General features: G+C 37.2%; 1 protein-coding gene across 1 annotated transcript in view; it reads right to left on the bottom strand.

The window, feature by feature from the left end:
• The window catches only part of CCDC171 (coiled-coil domain containing 171), a gene marked incomplete at its 3' end in the record, with an annotated part of 86,363 nt that extends 72,173 nt beyond the window's left edge, over positions 1-14,190 (bottom strand). The window contains exons 1-3 of the mRNA XM_010023169.1: positions 14,035-14,190; positions 7,035-7,137; positions 1,871-1,974 (exon numbers count right to left, since the gene is read on the bottom strand). Of these exons, the coding sequence (XP_010021471.1) occupies positions 1,871-1,974; positions 7,035-7,137; positions 14,035-14,190 (363 nt within the window). The remainder of the gene's footprint in view (positions 1-1,870; positions 1,975-7,034; positions 7,138-14,034) is intronic.
• Between the last annotated feature and the right edge of the window lie 5,475 nt (positions 14,191-19,665).

The raw sequence follows: 19,665 nt of genomic DNA on the forward strand, positions 1-19,665 counted from the left end.
TAATCTAATGTTTAACACAGTAAGTCAGGGGTGACACATGACAAGTTTACCAGCATATTTCACACATACATACAGGTGTATACATATATTAATAGCTCCATCAATACGCAGGGTCTTGTTGAAAATCTATAAAAAGAACCACTACGTAATTACTCAAAACTAAGCCCTTACCGCTGTGTATTAAAACATTCTGTTTTTATTGCACAGTGCTCTTCATAGTCCCTTTGTGCATTATTGTATTATTAAAAAGTTTTATTACTAAACATATCTAATATACAAAAAGCCAAAAGCAGTGTTATCTATGGGGGTGGGGATAATCAAGAAGGACAGAGCACTGCCCTTTCTGTGCACCATGAAGGTGCTTGGTGATCTCTGGCTCCATATGACAACTTCAGGGTCAGTCACATGCAGCCCTACTGGGAAGTCTTGTGGCAGGTCATCTGTTGGTCCTGCTCTGCTTGCGATTTATTTTCCTTGACAGTTCATTCTTCTTTCTGTCAGAATACTCTCTTTGCTTTCTTAGCAGCCACCCCCTTGGTCTCCCCACTGCTGTCTCTGGCACAGTTTCACAACAAAGCACATCACTAAGCCAAAGCCTGCTGAGTCGACTTTTCAACTGTGCTGCCTATCACGTGACATTCCCCCTCCCAGATAACAATTCGCTGTGGGTAATATGTTCCTAGTTACTCTTCAGCTTCCAGACTTGGGTCTCAGAAGAGGTTCATAATGACTATGCACAACAGTTCTCTTATCTCACTGGGAGATACCTAACAGTGCTTGCTGTTTGCAAAAGTATAATTGTTTCCATGGTCACTTATTTTTGTGCCCACTGAACAATCTCAAAGGTCTTGCAGGAGACCATTCTCCTCCCAGTAAAAAGGGCAAAGCTGACACACTTTTTGCCTGAGTTTTTTATTTTTTTCTTTTTTTTCTTTATTTAAATGTTGTGACTAACTAGACTATGCATTTGCCAAAACAGAAGACAAAACCTAGAAATTAAAAAACACTACTGACATTTTTACAATCTTATCTATTAGACCCTGCCCTCCTGTATTTGCCAGTTTTATCCAAAGACAAGTGAATTACAAGTTTGCACAGACAGCTTTAACAGTGCAGTTAACTCCTCTCTACAGCCTTTAAAGCCACCAATTCATAGAACATTTACACCCCAGAGAATTAATTTAATCACATTAGCAATAAAAATGAGACAATAAATGCAAGATCGTGACTTCTCAGTCAGTGAAATAAAGACTAGTAGGACTGCATGGAAAACATTCGATTTTTTTCAAGGGTAAGACTTCCAAAATTGAAATAGTTCCATTACTGTCCTAGATAATTTACAAGTATTGTTACAGTCCTGTTTTACTTGAAAAGACCTCAAAATAGCACCAAAAGAGATTTCATCATAAACACACATCTCAGAAAATTATGCCACTTTCTAAATGTACAAGGGCAGGCACATTTACGTAACTAATATCAAAGAGTGCTGAGGCTCAAGTGTTGTATGTTTAGGAATACTGCAGTATACACTGCCCAATCCTTAAATCATCATCTTTTAACTGAAATTCTAGATACCAGGGGTTTGTTTTCCTGAAAATTCATTTAAAATAATGACCCCAACAGGTTTAATACGAACACAAAACCAGATTAAACTAAAAAGAAAAAACCTCTTCTCCCTGTCCCCCGAATTTAAGTGAAACTCCACTGTAGGGCTTAGCTTAGCGAAAGAGCAGTGACAGAGATTATTTCTTCAGGTACACGTGAAGCTGTCAACTCAACATTCCCATTCTTCTGACCTTTTTTACAAGCAAAGCATATGCACTGCTGCAGGCCGAAGGCAATACACAGAGCCAAACAGTGCAAGTGTTACCTCATTAGACGTATCTTCCAGCTTGTTCTGGTAAGCTGTCAAGGTACACCTCAAAGTCTCAAGGACAGCGAGGCTCGAAGGTTTATCTTTGTCCTTACAAGTGCCTGAAGGAAAATACAGAATGAAAATTAAGCCTTAAAGCCACAGAGAAAAAACTACTTGCCCTGCATGAGAGGTATTAAAATTAGTCAGTGCATCAATGACAATACAAAATACTAAGCAGCAGCCTTGTTTGCCATAGGAGATGCAGCCGCACAGCCATACTTTCACAGCAAATACAGCTGAAAGACATTTGTATGAAAGTTTTAATACAGATACAGAACTGTAAATTCTAGATTACATTCCTACCTAACGTATTTAGTATGCAGTCTCACATGTAATTTCTACTGTGATCGAGTCTGTGTCATTCAGTCGGACTAGCCAACTTTAAAACCACATAATAACACACTTTGAAAAACATGTTGCCTGAAAGTTCACGTATGTTACACTTTTCCTGAAATCATTTTGCTGTTGTGACTAAGCATGCACATTATAAGGTAGTACTTCATTTACTCAAAGCTTTACCGAGCCAAAGATCACATGACTATGTTATGCTTGGAGAGGTCTTAAAAACCTTTTAAATGATCTTGAATTTCATTCCAAAGGAAATAATAAAAAAAAAAATTTATTATCATTATCTGTCTGCAGAGTCTTACATAACAATTCAATTATAAATCTTAAAGCAGATATATCCATTATACACACACTACACTTATTTATTAAACCTTTAGACAGAGACTTCTGATCTGACTGCCTTAATTAGGGACATATGAACAAGTTTGAGCATTCCATTGCCCACAGTACAATGTGCTAAGAAAGCAAAACAACACTATATTGATCAAGAGGTCACAAGATGTCAGCTGATATTAAATTTCCAAGAACAAATTACTAATTTTTTTCTTGTGTTACAGCAAAACACGAGGTTATTGACAGATTCTTCTTCTCAGCATTATTTATATTAGTATGCAGCATTTACAAACTTACTTTGTAATAAATTATAGTATCAACTTTTCCAAGAGTCTTAACATGTTCATGTTCTATAAGCAAGCACTGTTTATCAACATTAATAGCATCCTCATTTTGCAAAAGAAGTGAAAAAAATATGTGGCATTTGAACTCAAGAGGCTAAAGTCATGACTCCTAGCAGAACTGAACAATTATACAAACGTTAATCACCTCTGAAAGGTCAGTGACACTAAGCAGCTAACCTAGCTCAAAGCCAAATCAGATACTAAATTCTAAGCCTTTTCTTTGGCCTGCATAAAATTTTGTCAGCTAAAGGAGGTGTACCTACAGACTTGCATGTTGTCTGGGGTTTTTTGGTTGTTTGTTTTTTTTGGTTGGTTGATTATTTTTTTTTCAAATCCTAAGGTTAGTTTTATCTAATAAGCATGACAGTCTACCCAAAGCATTACACAAAAACGATAGATTTGTCCTGCAGGCTATGCATAATGCACCAGTGGTAGTCAGTGGAGAACTTACACATATGCACAAGTCAGAAAATATTGTCAACAGCTGGGGTTTTTTTATATTAGTTAGCCTCTTGTCTTCCAACCCTTTGATAATACCAGAAGGCATACAGTTTTGTTCAGATTGGACACTAACTTTTCCCTTTGATGTGCCAGCCAACCATCACTGTCAAAGTCACATTTAGTCAAACCAATGAAGGTTTACAAGATCTTTTCAGTAACTGGAGCAAGATCTGTGATAGAGCACACAAGTGAATTTAAAGTGAACGCACGTCCCAGTGGCAGACTTCTACTCTGTCCTATCAGACACTCCAGTGGACACTTATTTAGCAGAGTTTCTAAAGGTCTACAGAGTCAGGGAAAAGCAAATTTTTCTTAATAAGACTCCAGTGCCCTTAACCAAATCTCAATTCCTAGAGATGCCACAAATAGCAATGCTACACTTAAAATCAACCAAAGAAGAATTCATAAAATCTGACTTTTTGTGAGAAGTTTAGATTTCACATTTAAGAAAGTGAGTAGTAACATCTTACTATCACTTTTATCACTTAGCCACAGCTATAGTTAAAGATGCACAGGGCTCCAGTTCCATCTTCTCCACTACAAGAGCAACTTCTCACTACTATGCATTGCAGGAACATTTCATGGTCATGTTGTTGCACAGAAAAAAGAAAGCATCATCTTCCATAGTTATACCTCTAGTGAATTTGTAACTCACAATTTTCATTCAGTAAAAATGAGTCAATCTAGGGTTTGTCTTCCATTCCATAGTTTTCATCCAGCTGTCTAAACAATGTATCTACATCTCCACAGATCCAACCTGCAATGCTGTCACCGAAACATACCTCTAAATTATCTCTAATTTACATCATGGTTGCCAAAAAAAGACTTCTGCCACTAAACCTTTTATGCGGGCAATCCTCACCTTTGCTGCAACCGCATTTTCTAGGCAACCCAGTCTGCTAACAGAAATACCAGATTCCACCTTCCTACACTAGCTGAAAACAAGACTATGGCTTTAATACTGGCTAAATCTTGTCTATCATCAGATACCTACACAGGAGACATGCAACATAATCCAAACAGCATTCTCTTGCTGGAGAGGTCCTATGCCAGCAATAAGAGAAAGAGAAACAACACTTGAAACATTTGCCCAGTATCACCTAAAAGTTTGGGGGAAGAATTCTGGGAAAATGCCAGGTTCAGTGGGAACATGACAGGAGGTATACAAGTGAGTACACTCTTCAGTCTGCTGCTTCAGAGTTTCTACTAATGGTACTGGGTCTGTATAGGATCGTTTTCTTCATAGCAGCTCATACGGTGGTGTGGTTTGGATTTTTGACCAAAACAGTACTGGTGGCCTCTGTTAAATGGTGACGCTAACTCAAATCAGCTAACACTTTTAGCACTTCATACTCAGCACACTTCTTTCTTTTCCAGATCACTACAACCAGAATCCCTTTTTTTTTTTTTCCCCCTGAAATGAAGACAAGCTTCCCCGTGCATAAACCGTGTTGCTGAATAACTACAAAATATGATAAACTGAACAGGGACAAACTGAAATCATGCAAATTGCCCAGTGAGAATAACAGTGCTGTGGAAAATATATAAAGGTCACTTTAAAAGCAGAGAGCATGGATTTATGCTCGTTATTTTTGACTGTATAAAGAAACAAAATAACCTTTTAAAATACTTCATTTATTCGTAATCTTCTCTTCTTTTTCCCATATAGCCAAATAATCACTGCCCATTCAGCATAAAAGTGAAGGGGCTGGACGTTCATATTGACAGATTTTTAGGCAGACCTCACAACCACTTGAGTTGAAAGTTAAAAACAACACCAAGAAAGACTGCCCAGCCACATGTGGCTCTTATAGCCCCTGCTAGCCAATCTGCTAATTAGACTACAAAGACTTATTTAAGATTTTCACTTTTATTTGCACCTAGGCATTCCCATTTCAAATACATTAAACATTTTCTTGAAAACTGCAAGAAATACTGTTACATAATAAATTTGTAAGTACAACACAGCAAGGCAACAGCATTAAAATTTGTTTCACATTTAGAAGTGTATTATATATGTAGAACTTAATCAATGTTTCAATCTATGTGCAACCTATGTCTTAATCTATGTTCTAATATTTTAATGTTAGCTGTAAAGACTTAATGCACAGCAGAGTTAAATTTGACTTTCTGCCTCAACGGAGTCTCTGTAGAGATGCTGAAGCTTAAGAAATAAGATCTCTTTTTAAAAAAAAACTTTCAAAGTTTACCTTAAAAAAGGCAAATTAATACTGAAGTTACTGTTATTGAATCCCTAATATCATAGAAACAGGTCAAAGTTGTTTCTTTGCAAGGTTTACCACCAGTGAGAACAGAAAACCTACCCAAAAGACAATTATTGTTTTGGAAGCTGCACTTTGGCAGCAGCATCCAGCTCCCCCCAGAATTGCTGAAACCCTTCTGGGCATGTGGAATTTTGCAAGACTGAGGAAAACATACCATTTGAAGAGCTTTTCTGTCTGACGTATCTACCGTAAACCTACAGGTGTTACCCACAGGAATTAAATTTATAATTACAGAATAAAACTGATACCAGTTCCCAAACAAAAAAATCATATAATCCACGTGAGAAAATCAATGCATCACAGATTGAAGGTTAGGCTTTTAAGCACAACAGAAACCTCAAGAAGTTCCTTTATTCAATTTTGACAGTACCAGGCCCTAAAAAAAAAAAATCTTTTCGTGAAGATACAAAAAAATGCATCATCCTTTAAAGGTGTTACATGACCCATTTATGTCTACCGTTTCTAATGAAGTACAGAAACATATAATCGCAATTTACATAAAATAAACCCATTTGCTCTTTAAGCAACATTTTGCCTTCCACTTTAAGCTAGAAGCATTTTGTGTCTAGTGTGCGATTTTCTACAAGGAACCCACAGAGAAAACTTTTACAGAGAGATTTAAATGAAGATCTTCAGAAGTGTACTATTTTCATATTTTCATATTTTAAAAAAATTAGTAGCTTTGAAGTTCAGCTTGTTTATGTTAGCCACTATTTCAAATGTTTAAGCAGTCAGCAGTTTGTTGAGTTTGATACAATACTTGCATATAAAGCTAGGTTGCAGAGTGATGGCCACTGACCTGCAATTAATTTTAATGAAAATAGAAAAATATTTGTTCTGTATAAGATCCAATGAATGCAATACAGTACTAGTCCACAACCAGCAGCAAAAAATACTGTGTTACATCATGTGTCCTACACAACCTTTTGAATATATGACCTTTAAGTTGCTGAAGGTTGCCTCAGAATTTGGCTCAGTTCAGGCAAAACATCTGTTCCCTTTGCAGGTATACTGTAAGGACTTTTTTCTCAGTTGGATTTAGAGCACAGCAAGTGAGCCCTTTTCTGACCGATCATATACACCCCAGCATTTGTAAATCAAGCTCTGGGCTGACAACAGCAGGTCCACACTCCGTCACCCTTTCTCAGCTAGCAAGGCCATTTGACTGCTGTGAGAACTGCTCTTATCATGTCATCAAATCAAAGCATGTTGAGAAGAGGGAATGCAAGAGGCATCTGCAGAATTCCCACAATGTAGTGACTTTGGAACACTGACAGATGCATCTGTCATTTTATACCTTCAACTAACCTGCTGTCCGCTGGCCTGACATAGCAAAGCTGTCCAAGAGTAGCTCCAGCTCTCTCATGTTGCTTTCATACGTCTCTGTTAGAAAGACCTGGTGTTTCTTGGCCTTTATTTGACAAGGATATAGACAAGACAAGAGGTGGAAAAAAGAAACCCATTAAAATAATAAACAGAAGAAAACCAGATCACAACAGTATTTTTGTTCCCCTTTAAATTTAAATTCCTGCTATATTTCTCATTACTCCTCTTATTAAGCCAAAAGACCAAATATGACGTCACAAGTAAGTAGCACAGAACCACAAAAACCACTTAAAATAGAACTAAAGACTTTAGGTAGTTAAAAGAAAAAGAAAAAATAGATGTACTAAAACATAGCCTTGATTTTCTTCTGCTTTAAAAATATCTTAATGAACATAAATTAACAACTACCCATCTATGCAATGAGATCTATTGTTACACCCTGCAAGGGCATCCAGAAAGACACCAAACTACTGGCAGACAGGCTAGAAATTCATGATCTGGCACTCAGTCAAATCCCACACCTATTCTCATTGCAAACATGCCTACTTTAATTGTTAGTATCTTCCATGCTTTATAGTGATTTCTTCAGTATCAAAACCTCCTCCTTATGCATGAAATATAAAGCAGCAGATTCCTTCAGCTCCTATCACTGAATTTTCTTAAAGAAAACTGTCTACAAAGCGTAGCCTGTTGTTCAAATCAAGACACTGGCTTTATTCTGAGGGCAGAAAGGTATTACAGCAGATGTTTTAATCACTACAATAGAAAGACATGTAAAATCATTCCTTCAATTTATATCTGATATTAAAACTTGCAATTTTCAAAGACATGCATTTGTAATTCCAGACAAGACTAAGGTCCTCTTGAACACATGTAGTTCTGACTTCTCAAAGAAATGTACAATTTTAGCAGGTGATGACAAAATATAATACATCTCAGCAGTTTAGAAAACAAAAAAAAAAGAAACCAAAAAAGCCAAACCACCCCAACCCCAACAACCCCCCCCTCAAATCAAGAGGAAACTAGATTTAAATAATTTCATGATTTTCTTATGACAAAGGTTATGCTCGAAGATGTCACATTGCTTTTAATTACTCTATTTTTATTCTAAATTCTAACACCTATTTCAGTAATTTCCATTTCTACTTGGTGATGGAAGGTTACCCTTTTGTACTGAGAAAAATCTTACTATCATCCCTATAAACTACTGCTTTAGCTATGCTTTGCTGCATGTGTAAGGACCAAGTGAATTTCTCAGTGTGGGAAACATACTCCCCAGAAAAACTGCTACATATTGGTAGCATATAAATGTCAAGCTAAAAAAAAAAAACAAAAAAAACCCACCAAGAAATGCATTTAATTCTCTGCAGTGTTCTTCACTATTCAGTTTAAATATTTCATAAATTTGCTTTACTCTTTCAATTTTAATTATATGTTCTGTATATCAACTAATATATTATTCATATGTGTGTTTCAATGTTAGGTCCCCTGCAGCATTTACACGCCTTTTCTTGTGTGAGAATTTGTACTACACTTCATAAAGAATTTCCAAACCACTTCTATATATTCAAAAATAACTAAGTTTTAATTCTTACTCTATAAAATTATCTACATAAATAGAGCTTGTAATTGCTGAGCTCCAGTAAAAACATTTTACGGGATGTAAACACATTAAAATAATTTACTCTCATGTACTGATATCATTTCAAAGAGCTCACATATTAGAAATAAGAAAATACAACAATGTGATCAGCATCACAATAAAATAAATACTCTTTTTACATACACCACTCCAGCACAAAGTCAGACTAGATCTTCCCAGAAAAATCTTTTCCCATGGAGAGGCCAAATATGAGATTTTTTAATTGTTTTTTATCTCCTCATCCAGTACTTGCATTTGGTTTAGTTAAGTTGCAGTCATTTAGTCAGTTCATTACAGATCATTCAACCTTCACCACCTCTCTGTGCTTTATTTGCTAACTGCATCTACACTCCCCAAGCCAATTTCAGTCTCTTTTTCAACAGCAATAAAGACCAAAAGGAAATTCTTAGACTAGCCAGTTTGTCTCCACTTGGGCTGCAAAGTATTTAGCATCTTTCTTAACTCCAATTTTCAATTACTGTCACCATTACCAGAAACTGACAAAAAAATACTGTAATACTACAGTGCTGGAAATCCAGACAGACATTCAGAGTCCAAAAGGGTCTGAACATATTGAGCTAATTTCTTATGTCTCACGGACAGTGAGGCAGAAGAAATATCTAATCAGAATGCATTGCATCATACAATCATGGAATAATTTAACCTGTCAGAATCTCTGGAGGTCATCTGGTCCCACTCCCCACTCAAAGCAGGGCCATGCTTGAAGTAAGTTTAGGTTGCACAGTCCAGTCCAGACAAGTTTTGAGTGTCCTCAAGGATGGAGTTTCAACAAACCCTCCAGGAAACCTGTTCCAATACCTCACAATCACCACTGTGAAGGTTTTATCTAATCCTACGGAAGCAGGGTATTTGCAATCTGGACAATTCCTTACTACCTTGGTCACAGAGATACTTTCCTTAACTTCCAGTATTTGACTTTGGTATCATCCCATCACCTGTTCCAGGACAGAAATTAAGTTCCATTGATTTTACATTTTCCCAAAACCATTGCTGAATGAAATAAATGCAAACTCTAAGCACACTCCCAGAATAGACCATACAACCTGATGCTGCAAATGCGCATCTCTATCTCAAGTTCACTAACATTTAAAAAATAAACACGTAGGCAGGAGTTTGAGGCCTTTTGAAAACAAACTTACCAAAACTTATCAAAAAGTATCATGCAGAAACTGGGTCCAGTCCTGCAAAAATCTGTCATTATTCTAAAAGGAACTTTCTCTACTTTGTTTACAGTTACTGGGATTTGATTTGGTTACAGTTACTAATACATGGACTAATTCACCCACTCAGTCTGCAGTATAAATTCCTTTTATTGATGGCTGAGCAAGTGCCAAAGCCAGAATTATCCACATAGCCACCAAAAAGCAGTATATATGTTCAGATAACTCCTTGGAAAGCATTTGGGTAATTTTTTTTACAAAGCATTGGAATGTTTACCAGGCATGACCTTGAGGGAACCTAATCAAAGCATTTACAGAAACAGGCTCCAAATGACTGCTCCAGTTAAAAAAAATGAGGTTTACTTGAGACATGTTCTGTATAGGAGAATAGTGGCACAAATTTTCAGCAACCAAGCATAAACTGCAGTATTAAAAAAAAAAAAAAAAACAAAAAAAACAAACCCCTGACAATCTCCTTCCTTACGCTACTTATTTCTGCTCAAGTTATCTAGCTATTGAATACTTGAGTTTCTGTATTTTCACATATTAGTTAGAGTTTTCCAAAGTCTATACAGGGTCTTTAAAAAGTGTCTAGCCATATGTAAATTAAATACAGTTTCTCAAGTAATACAGTGTCTCGGTTTTAATCACCTGAAATAGAATTAATCAAAATTCTCAAGTTTTATATGGAACTACTCTAGACTGCTAAATCTGTAACAACCTGTGCAGAGAAAGAATGTGATGAAGTATCTCTTTGGGGTTTTGAGTTTATTTTATTTTTTTTAGTCAGAGAAAATTTTGTCAGAACTGACAACTTTAAAAGCATTTTTTAGATGCCTGTCTTTAAACACTGGGACATCACAGCTTGAGTGACCTCTCCACTTGCAGAATAAATTACAAAACTGGTTTCTTTGTAGAAGATCATTTAAGCATATGCTTCAGACTGACTGGCCTTCTCTAAATTAAGACAATAACAAGTTGTATCTGAGAAGGAACACTTCACCCCTGAGTTAATGCAAGCAAAGCAAGAATCAAGATAACATAACGTTTAACAATAATTAGCACAACATTAATGAAAACTTCATCTCTTGTTTGGTTTTGTTAATTGAAATGAAAAGCTTGTTGACAATAAATCATCTAGATGAGTTTACATCTTTGCTACTGAGTGCCAGATTCTACCCCACAGAATTTGTAGAACAGAATCATAATCTTCAGGGTGTTTGTCTGTTCAGTCAATACTTAAGAAACTTCTGTTAAAGAACAGAATGCCTACATTAAAGAATTTAATGCCTACATCCAGGAATTCGATTCTTAAACATTTCTTTTCTGACTTTCAGCTTATGATAACCTACAAGACTATTACAGGCAGCAGAGATGTATACAGAGCATGACTGCGTGCATGGCTGTAAGAGAAAGATTTATATGACACACAGAAAAAGACAGGCTCTGGATGCAATCTATTACACTACTTATACGCTAATTAGGCTACCCCTGGTAGTATCTATACAAAGGGAAGGTAATGACTACACAGTTCTTCTGAATTACAAGAAATTTATACTAAAATACACTCTTTTTAACCATTTCAATTTCCTCATATGAATTCTGGTGAATTGGCAAGTTACCCATAAAACGAAGGTTCAATGTCTCTTGCTTGTCCAGTATTAAGTATTATAGAACATTCAGTACCAGGTGCCAGAAATGTAAATATCCTGAGTAACTTTTAAAGCTATTAAAGACACCTCGTTTCTATGGGACATGAATACAGCTGGGGCTGTTTCAATTTAAAACAAGTTCTGAATCACAACAGCCATTCTTCCAAATATCTATTCTTCGAGCTAAAATTTTCTAAAAACCCCAGCTGGAAATAAAGGCAAGCTTGAGACCAATTTCCTCAGAAAAACATAATGGAAATCTTGAGAGCCTGTTCATGCTGAACATTCATACGCAGTTTTGTTTGATACCAATAGATCCTACCATATTTGATCCGTGCAAATTTCTGGCAAACTTCTGCCACATGCTGATATTTAAAATTAAAAGCAGCATAACCACTTCACTATACATTGAACTGAGTAATAAAAAAAGAAAAAGTTCTTTTTCATGTAAAGTTTCCAAAGAATGTGTTTCGTCCCTGTGTAAGTCTGCTTCTCTAAAAACAAAGAGCCTTTGCTATTTTGGTTATATTTCCCAAATATTTTACAAAGAAAAACATTAACTTGTATTATAGCAATACAGTGAGAAACCAGTGTAAGATTATAGACTGGCGTGGAAAGAACATATTCAGGATGTCTAACAAGTTTAAAATACAAGAAAGTAATGAACAGATCAGGAAAGCAGGAGGGGGGAATGAAGGGAAGAGAACATATAGACATTTTCACACAATTTTAGTATGGGTTTAGGGAAGGCTACTAAGAGTATATTAAACATTATCTACCATTAGTTTCTGCTATAGTCGTCTGCCTTTTCATTTTGGGAAGAAAAATAACAAAAAGCTGTTCAGACTGAGTAAATAAGACCACACACAGGCACTCCTGCTTCCCAAACAAATACAAAAGTCTTCAGGAAAAATACAAAGCCATCCAAGGTGATAAAAATCTAATCCCATAGGGGACCACAAATACAAGTCCTCAGAAAATGAGTATTTTTATTACCTGTTCAAGACAGTCTTGTGGTTTGAAATCATCCCAGTAAAACAATTAAAACAACCAGCTCTATGAATAAGACAGTTCTTTTAACTGAGACAATCTATACTGCTTTTTACCTTTCAGTAATGCAACATACATTTTGAGTACATCATTTAATATTGTTGCCATTACCAGAAACTTTGATCACATAATTTTGACCTGAACTCGTCAAGCATAACATAAATCTTACAAAGGAACACAAAATGAAAAGGAAAACTCGTATCACAGAGACAGTTAGCAACTGCTCAAGGTTCCTAGAAGAATTTTTTTGCTTGGAATTGTGTTTTATATTAATAAATAGCAAACATTACTGACTGTAGTTAGGGGAGACAGCTGCTTTTGTCTCTTCTTTTGTGTCTGGTAAGATAACTTTTTCAGGTTAACTAGGCCGGCAAGGGCCTTTTAATACATTAACACTTGAATGGAAGAAGTTGTGACTCTCACAGAAGGAAGAGGGAGGTTTTATTTGATTTTTCTCCAATTTATCAGTTACCGATCTGTCTAGAAAATGGACAACACTAAGATAATGTATGGAATAACTCTTATCAACTGAACAGAAGACACCAACACATCTGACGATCCTCTGATGCAGGTCTCTGCTCTTTCTCACTTATCAGCTCAATGCCTTTCAGCAGCAGGGAACAGACCAAATTTACCTTCCATACTCACAGCTCCAAAAAATAGAAGGAAGAGAAATATGCAAGCCAGTATCAAAAAAAGTATACATTGGCTAAGTATGAAATACTGCAAATGCAACTCCATAATGGAAGGAAAGAAGGTTTTCTAGATCCTAAGATCTTTGCTTTGCCCCTGCTGCTACGCAACAAGATGGAAAAATTCAAAGCTGAAGTGGGTAGAGACAGTGGGAAGGTCCCAACTGGTCATGTAAAAGAAGAAAGATTTCAGAAAATAAAGCAGTAAAATACTTCCAACATGCCAAATCCACACTTTAAAAAAAAAAAAAAAAAAAAACCCCCCTGCCCCCTGCTTTGTCACTTTCAAATAAGCAATTCTCAAGCATTTTTTACAGTCAAATACTTGCACTTAAACCAAAATGTTATGTGAAATAGAAATAATTCAGCCGACAATAGTAGTTAATAAAGTCTGGAAAAGAAAAAAGCTTGGGTAGAAAGCTAGAACATTCTCCACAAGGAATCATAATCCATATCTACAAATTCCTTTCTTTGCTACGAATGCAAACACAAGTTACTCTTTACTCATAACCATAGTTCTCAAGTAAGTTTTCTGCAAATAACTGTTCAGTTAAATACATGATATATCACTTAAAATATATTTTTGAATTAGCTTCTCCAGTGTATTAGCTATATTTACTCGTTTTACAATGTGAAGTCATTATAATCAGAGTAACACAACGGCAGAGTTCTTCCACAGCTCAGCACAACAACTACAGATTATCTTCACAGTATGTTAAAAAAAAAAAAACCTAAACAATGAGTGCCACAGGCCTTTTGTCTTACCATTGCAAGTTCCTCCTGCAACTCTCTGTGGGTTTTTTCATTACTTCCTAGTTTCTCAGAGAGGTCTTTAATTATCTTCTTCTTCTCCTCAATCTTCTCATTCATGTGCTTGTTTGTGGAGATACACTCTCTTTCTAATCTGGAAAGTTTCAGCATTAGAACATTCTTATCAAAAATACTTTTGTTACTTGTACTACATAGTTTTCAACATAAGCAACGCACATACTATGTTAGCACATCATGGTGCTTCTGAAGTTTCTTTGTTTTTTTTCTTCGTTTTTTTTTTTTTTTTTTTAACTGAGGTTATATATTCCTTCTAAAAAATACTTTAAGGAGGGGTTAGGTTCTTCTCTGTTACCAGTGCTTGCATTAGCTTTCAGTCAAATTCATTTGGTCATTTGGATACACCTTCTAAAGTACACATAATAAGCTGAATTCCTCATATTTTAATTAACACAGTAACTCTCTTCAGAAAGACTATATCACATCTTGCGTAATCAACCGTTATTTAAAGTACAAAGCTTGCTCCTAAGGTTTCTACGTATCTGACTATCTTCTACTCTATAGAGTAGAATGGCATAGCTTCAAATTTTTCCACAAGCAGACTGTTTACACAATTTCAAACATTTCTTGCACTGTATTAGTGCTCCTGGTACTCAGAACAGATACCTAAAGAGCCTGGCATGGTTAAGCAGGCAATTCATGAGAAGGCTACAAGGTTAAACAACAGCATACAGAAGACAGAAGCAGGGACAGGGATCCAACGAAGAATTTAGAAAGATTGCCTGAATATGTAGCCATGGTGTCAGGAAAGCCAAAAGCTCACCATGGATTGATGTTTGCCAAGGATAACAAAAAGATTTTAAAACTACATTAAGGTAGGAAAGAAAACGTGGACCTGCTTCTACACAGACTGGGTAATTGAACGCAGGCTATAGAGGAAAGCACAGAGAAGGTCACCGCACTCCACTTTTTTTTTGCCTGACAAGGTTTTCTAAGCCCCTATGACCAGTAAAAGGGCTCAAAGAAGACGACAGTTGCTAGCACCAAGGATTGAGTCAGGGCTTACTTGTAAGAACTCAACCCATGAAACTGAAGAAGGCCAGCTTGCCTACACTCAAAGGTTCTGACAAAGCTGGCCAATGTCACAGTGAGGCAGCTCATCACCATCTTTGAAAGGTCACAGAGACTGGAGGAGGTACCTGGAAATGCAGACCACCAATGTTGCACCTATATTCAGAAAAGGGCAAAAGGGTAAGCCAAGGAACTATAGACCAGAGAGCTTCATTTCAGTTCCAGGAACATCATGAAGCAAGCCCTCTTAGAACAAACTTCTGGGCTCATAAAAGAAAAATGGTGATTGGGATCAGTAAGTGAGGATTTACCAAGGCTAAATCATGTCTGGAAAACCCAATCACAAGGCCAAGTGCAGGGTCCTGCACTTGGGCCAGGGCAATCCCAAGCAGAACTACGGGCTGAATGGAGAATGGATTGAGAGCAGCCCTGAGGAGAAGGACTTGGGGTGTTGGTTGATGGGAAGCTCAGCATAAGCCGGCTTCAGTGTGCATTTGCAGCCCAGAAACCAACCATATCCTGGGCTGCATCAAAAGGAGAGTGACCAGCAGGTCTAAGGAGGTGATCCTGCCCCTCTACTCTGCTCCCATGAGACCCCACCTGGAGCACTGCATTCAGCTCTGAGACCCCCACCACAAGAGGGACATGGACCTGCTTGATGAGTCCAGAAGAGAGCTATGAAGACGATCAGAGGGCTGGAGCACCTCCCCTATGAAAAGAGGCTGAGAAAGTTGTCATTGTTCAGCCTCGAAACCTTGCAGTAGACTTCCAGTACCTAAAGGGGGCCTGCAAGAAATCTGGAGAGGGGAGAGGGACTTTTTACAAGGACATGAAGCGATAGGAAAAGGGGGAATGGTTTTATACTGAAAGAGGGTAGACTTAGATTAGACATTAAGAAGAAATTCTTTATCATGATAGTGGTGGGACACTGGCACAGGCTGCCCAGAGAAGCTGCAGCTGCCCCATCCCTGGCAGTGTTCAAGGCCAGGTTGGACTGTCCTTTCAGCAACCTGGTCTACTGGAAGGTGACCCACCCCATGGAAGGGGGTTGGAACTAGATGATCTTCAAGGTCCCTTCCAACCCAAATTATTCTATGATTCTATGAACCCAGTTATATTCTATGATAAAATGAGATCTGTGGACAAAAGGAGAACGAGTGATTAAATATAACTCAACTTTAGCAAGGCTTTTGGCACTGTCTCATGCAATATTTTTATAGCCAAGTTAGGACTTCAGTCTAGCTAGGCAAATTGCAACTTCAATAAAAATGGTTTGATGGTAAAGCTCTGACGGCAGTCGCTGATGATAAGTGGAATACTGTAGGACTCTGGATTACAATCTGTTTAACATCTTTATCCATCACCTGGATTAGGCCAAGAATGCAATCTCACCACGTCTGAAGATAACAGTGAACTGGGCAGGGGTAGGTGACAACACAACACACTTCATACATTTAAGAGAAGGGCTGCCATTCCCTAGAACCTAGTCACGGAGGAGGAATAGGCCAGCGTGAACCTTCTGAGATTCAACAGTGATGTGCAAAGATATGAATTTAGGAAGCAAGAAGTGGTATGGCTGGTAACTGGCTGAGGAGTAGCTATGCTCAATAAGGACTTGGTAATCTTGGTAGACAGCAAGCTAGCCACAACAGCATTGCATACAAGTAGAGATAGCTAACACCATCCTGGGCTGTATTAGTAGTAGCATAGCCAGAAGATCAAGGGAGGTGATTAATTACCTTTTATTTGGCATTTATTACAACACATCTAGGACAATGACCACCCTGTAACACAGGAAAAAGTTGGAGTGAGCTAAGGGGAGGGTCACTCACATGGGACATTCAAGCTGGAGGAGAGAGAACTTCAGGGTGCATAACAGCCTCCCCCAGTATCTACAAGAAGGTTATCAAGAAGATGCACCCTGTCACTTCACAGCAATGTATAGCTAGAGGACAAGAGACAACAGTCACAAACTGAATCCAAAGAGATTTGGACAAGGAGAAACTTCTTCCACCTTAATGATAGTCAAACAGTGGAACAGGTTCCCAGAGAGGTTCTGTCATCTCCATTCTTGTAGGTTTTCAAGACCTATCTGGATGAAACACTGAGCAACCTGATCTCATAGCTGATCCTGATTTGAACAGGAGGTTGGACTATAGATATTCTTCAATGCCTGAATTATTCTTTGATGTAACTCCTAGCAATGGGAACATCCAGGTGTCTTGCCTTTCCTTTTCTGTTCTATCACTTCTATCTCACTAGAATTGAAAGTACTGCAAACAGTTCCAAGTTCTTCCAGCTTTCGAATCAATATTGTCACTTCCTGACTTTGGCTCATTTCTCATAGATCCACGTATCTTTTAGCTGAAGGACTACTTCAACAGTCCTCTATATACCTATGTGCTTCTGCTTCAGCCTGGCTGTTTGTTTTTTTTTTTTTTTCTTCTAGCTGAGATGATTACTTCTTATTCTTAAGAGAAAGAATTTACCTGCTTCAGTCCCCCGAAGCAGCTTCTACTCCCACAGCTTTCAGAAACACGCAAAACGCAGTTCCAATTTATTCTGTCATGGTCTCACTCTTCAAGAAAAGTAAATTCACATGGAGATCCAAATCCCGTGTTGCTTCCAATTTACATAGAGCTACTGGGTTCAGTACTTCCAATTTACATAGAACTACTGGGTTATTAATAAATTATGCAACCCAAAAAAGCCTGCTTGCTTGGTTTTAGTTATTATAACCATCTTTTCCTGAGAAAAGAAATTGTCGCAGCTTTGTATAGTTTCCAATTTTGGTACCATTTATCCTACTCAAGTCCAGCTGTAAAGACATACAAGTGTTCTAGCGCAACAAACAAAAGCTTCCAAGACTTTCCAAAGACTAAGGCCTTAAGACAAACTAATGGGACTCCTCCAGAGAAAGGTAAAATATGGCAGGATGCCAAACCATGGCTTAAAAGAAAAAACCAAGCTCCTGACATTGTCTGGAGTCCAAGGACCACAGCCTTCAAAGGTAAGTAGATCAAAGGCTCTTGTATTCTCTCCTGAGGGACCTAGTGAACACAATCACTAACACTCACCAGTGTTACTAATACTTGTAAGATTCAAAGAATAAAAAAAGGCACAGGAAACAGGCAAGGTATTACATGCCTACCACATACAATTACCTCACAGAACTGAATATACAGATGTCCATCTGAGACAAAGCTTGACCTTCACTACCCATCTCTGTAAATTTAGGTGTCTGGACCAATAAAATTGTAAGGATGGGCTATTTCTTTTTCTTCAAGCTCTATTAACAAAACCACCAACTGTTTCCCTGTATTAACTTTCATGGAAGGATTTGTATTCTCTAAAATCACAGAAGATAATTTGTTTTCAAAAACTCAGTTGGCAGAAGCTGCTAGGAGTCATTGCCTGAATCAACAGATAATTACAAGTAGTGAAAAGTACTTTTTGGATATTAGACAAAGTTTATTCTGATGTCCAATTAACACAGAGAACAGATGCTTTAAGTAGGCACTGTTTCTTTTTTGTACCAGAAAAAACAAAACAAAAACAAAAACAAAAACCAAAAAAGCAGGAAAAACCAAACAAAAACCAAAAGAAAACTAACAAACACCTCAACACAAACCAGGGCAAATCTTTCCTGAGAAAGAAGTGTTGAACAGAATTACCCAGTTTAAACAAAAAGGGGAAAGCTGTTTAAGGTTCTTGTTGCATTTTAGCAACACAAGTACTTACTTCTCTGTATGCACCATTGAAGTTCCTAATGCATCTGGTGCCATAACTGTAAGAACTGTATTTCCTAGTCTGGTTTTTTTTATATGAGAAAAAAATGAAGTCTCTAAAAACCACTTTTTTTATTCTTTGAATAATCTAATGCAGAAAAGTATCCTTAGCAGTATCGCAAAGACTTGCTGGAAAATTACCACTCACGGATTTTCACAATTTTTAACTAACATTACTAATTTCAAATTCGAAAAGCAGATCTTGTGGTAAAACTTGTAAAGTTCTAATGGTTTGGAAAATGCCTAAACAGACGCTTAAGCTACCATTAAGAATGCTTCTAATTAGCTGACATTTTATCTCTGTTATTATCCTTTGATTCTCAGAACATATTCATATTAATTACAGAATTCAGGCCTTAAAAGACTCACATGTCTGTCACAAACGTAGAAATTGCAAACTACAGTCCACTAAGAGAAAAATACAGAATTACTGAAACAGCGCTCATGTTCAACACCTAAGAGACAGTGTAGCCCCACAGGGCAGTTGGGCACTATTACAGCATTATACTGGGCATTATTACAGCATTATATTGGGCAATAATACAGCATTATTCCATGTGCATGCAGTACTCCACTTCAGACTATTTCTTGAGGTAACAGGTCTTTGCTCATCTAAGAAACTTATAATTCACAGAATGAAATGCTCTGACAAACTCTGTTAAGGAAACCTAAGTGCACATGCATACAACTTTGGTGGATTTGGGTCTAGTGTGATAAAATCAACCAACCAAAATTGTTACAAAAAATCATAGAATCATAGAATAGTTAG

This window comes from Nestor notabilis, unplaced genomic scaffold (genome assembly GCF_000696875.1).
Source record: "Nestor notabilis isolate BGI_N333 unplaced genomic scaffold, ASM69687v1 scaffold10451, whole genome shotgun sequence".
Taxonomy (NCBI): domain Eukaryota; kingdom Metazoa; phylum Chordata; class Aves; order Psittaciformes; family Psittacidae; genus Nestor; species Nestor notabilis.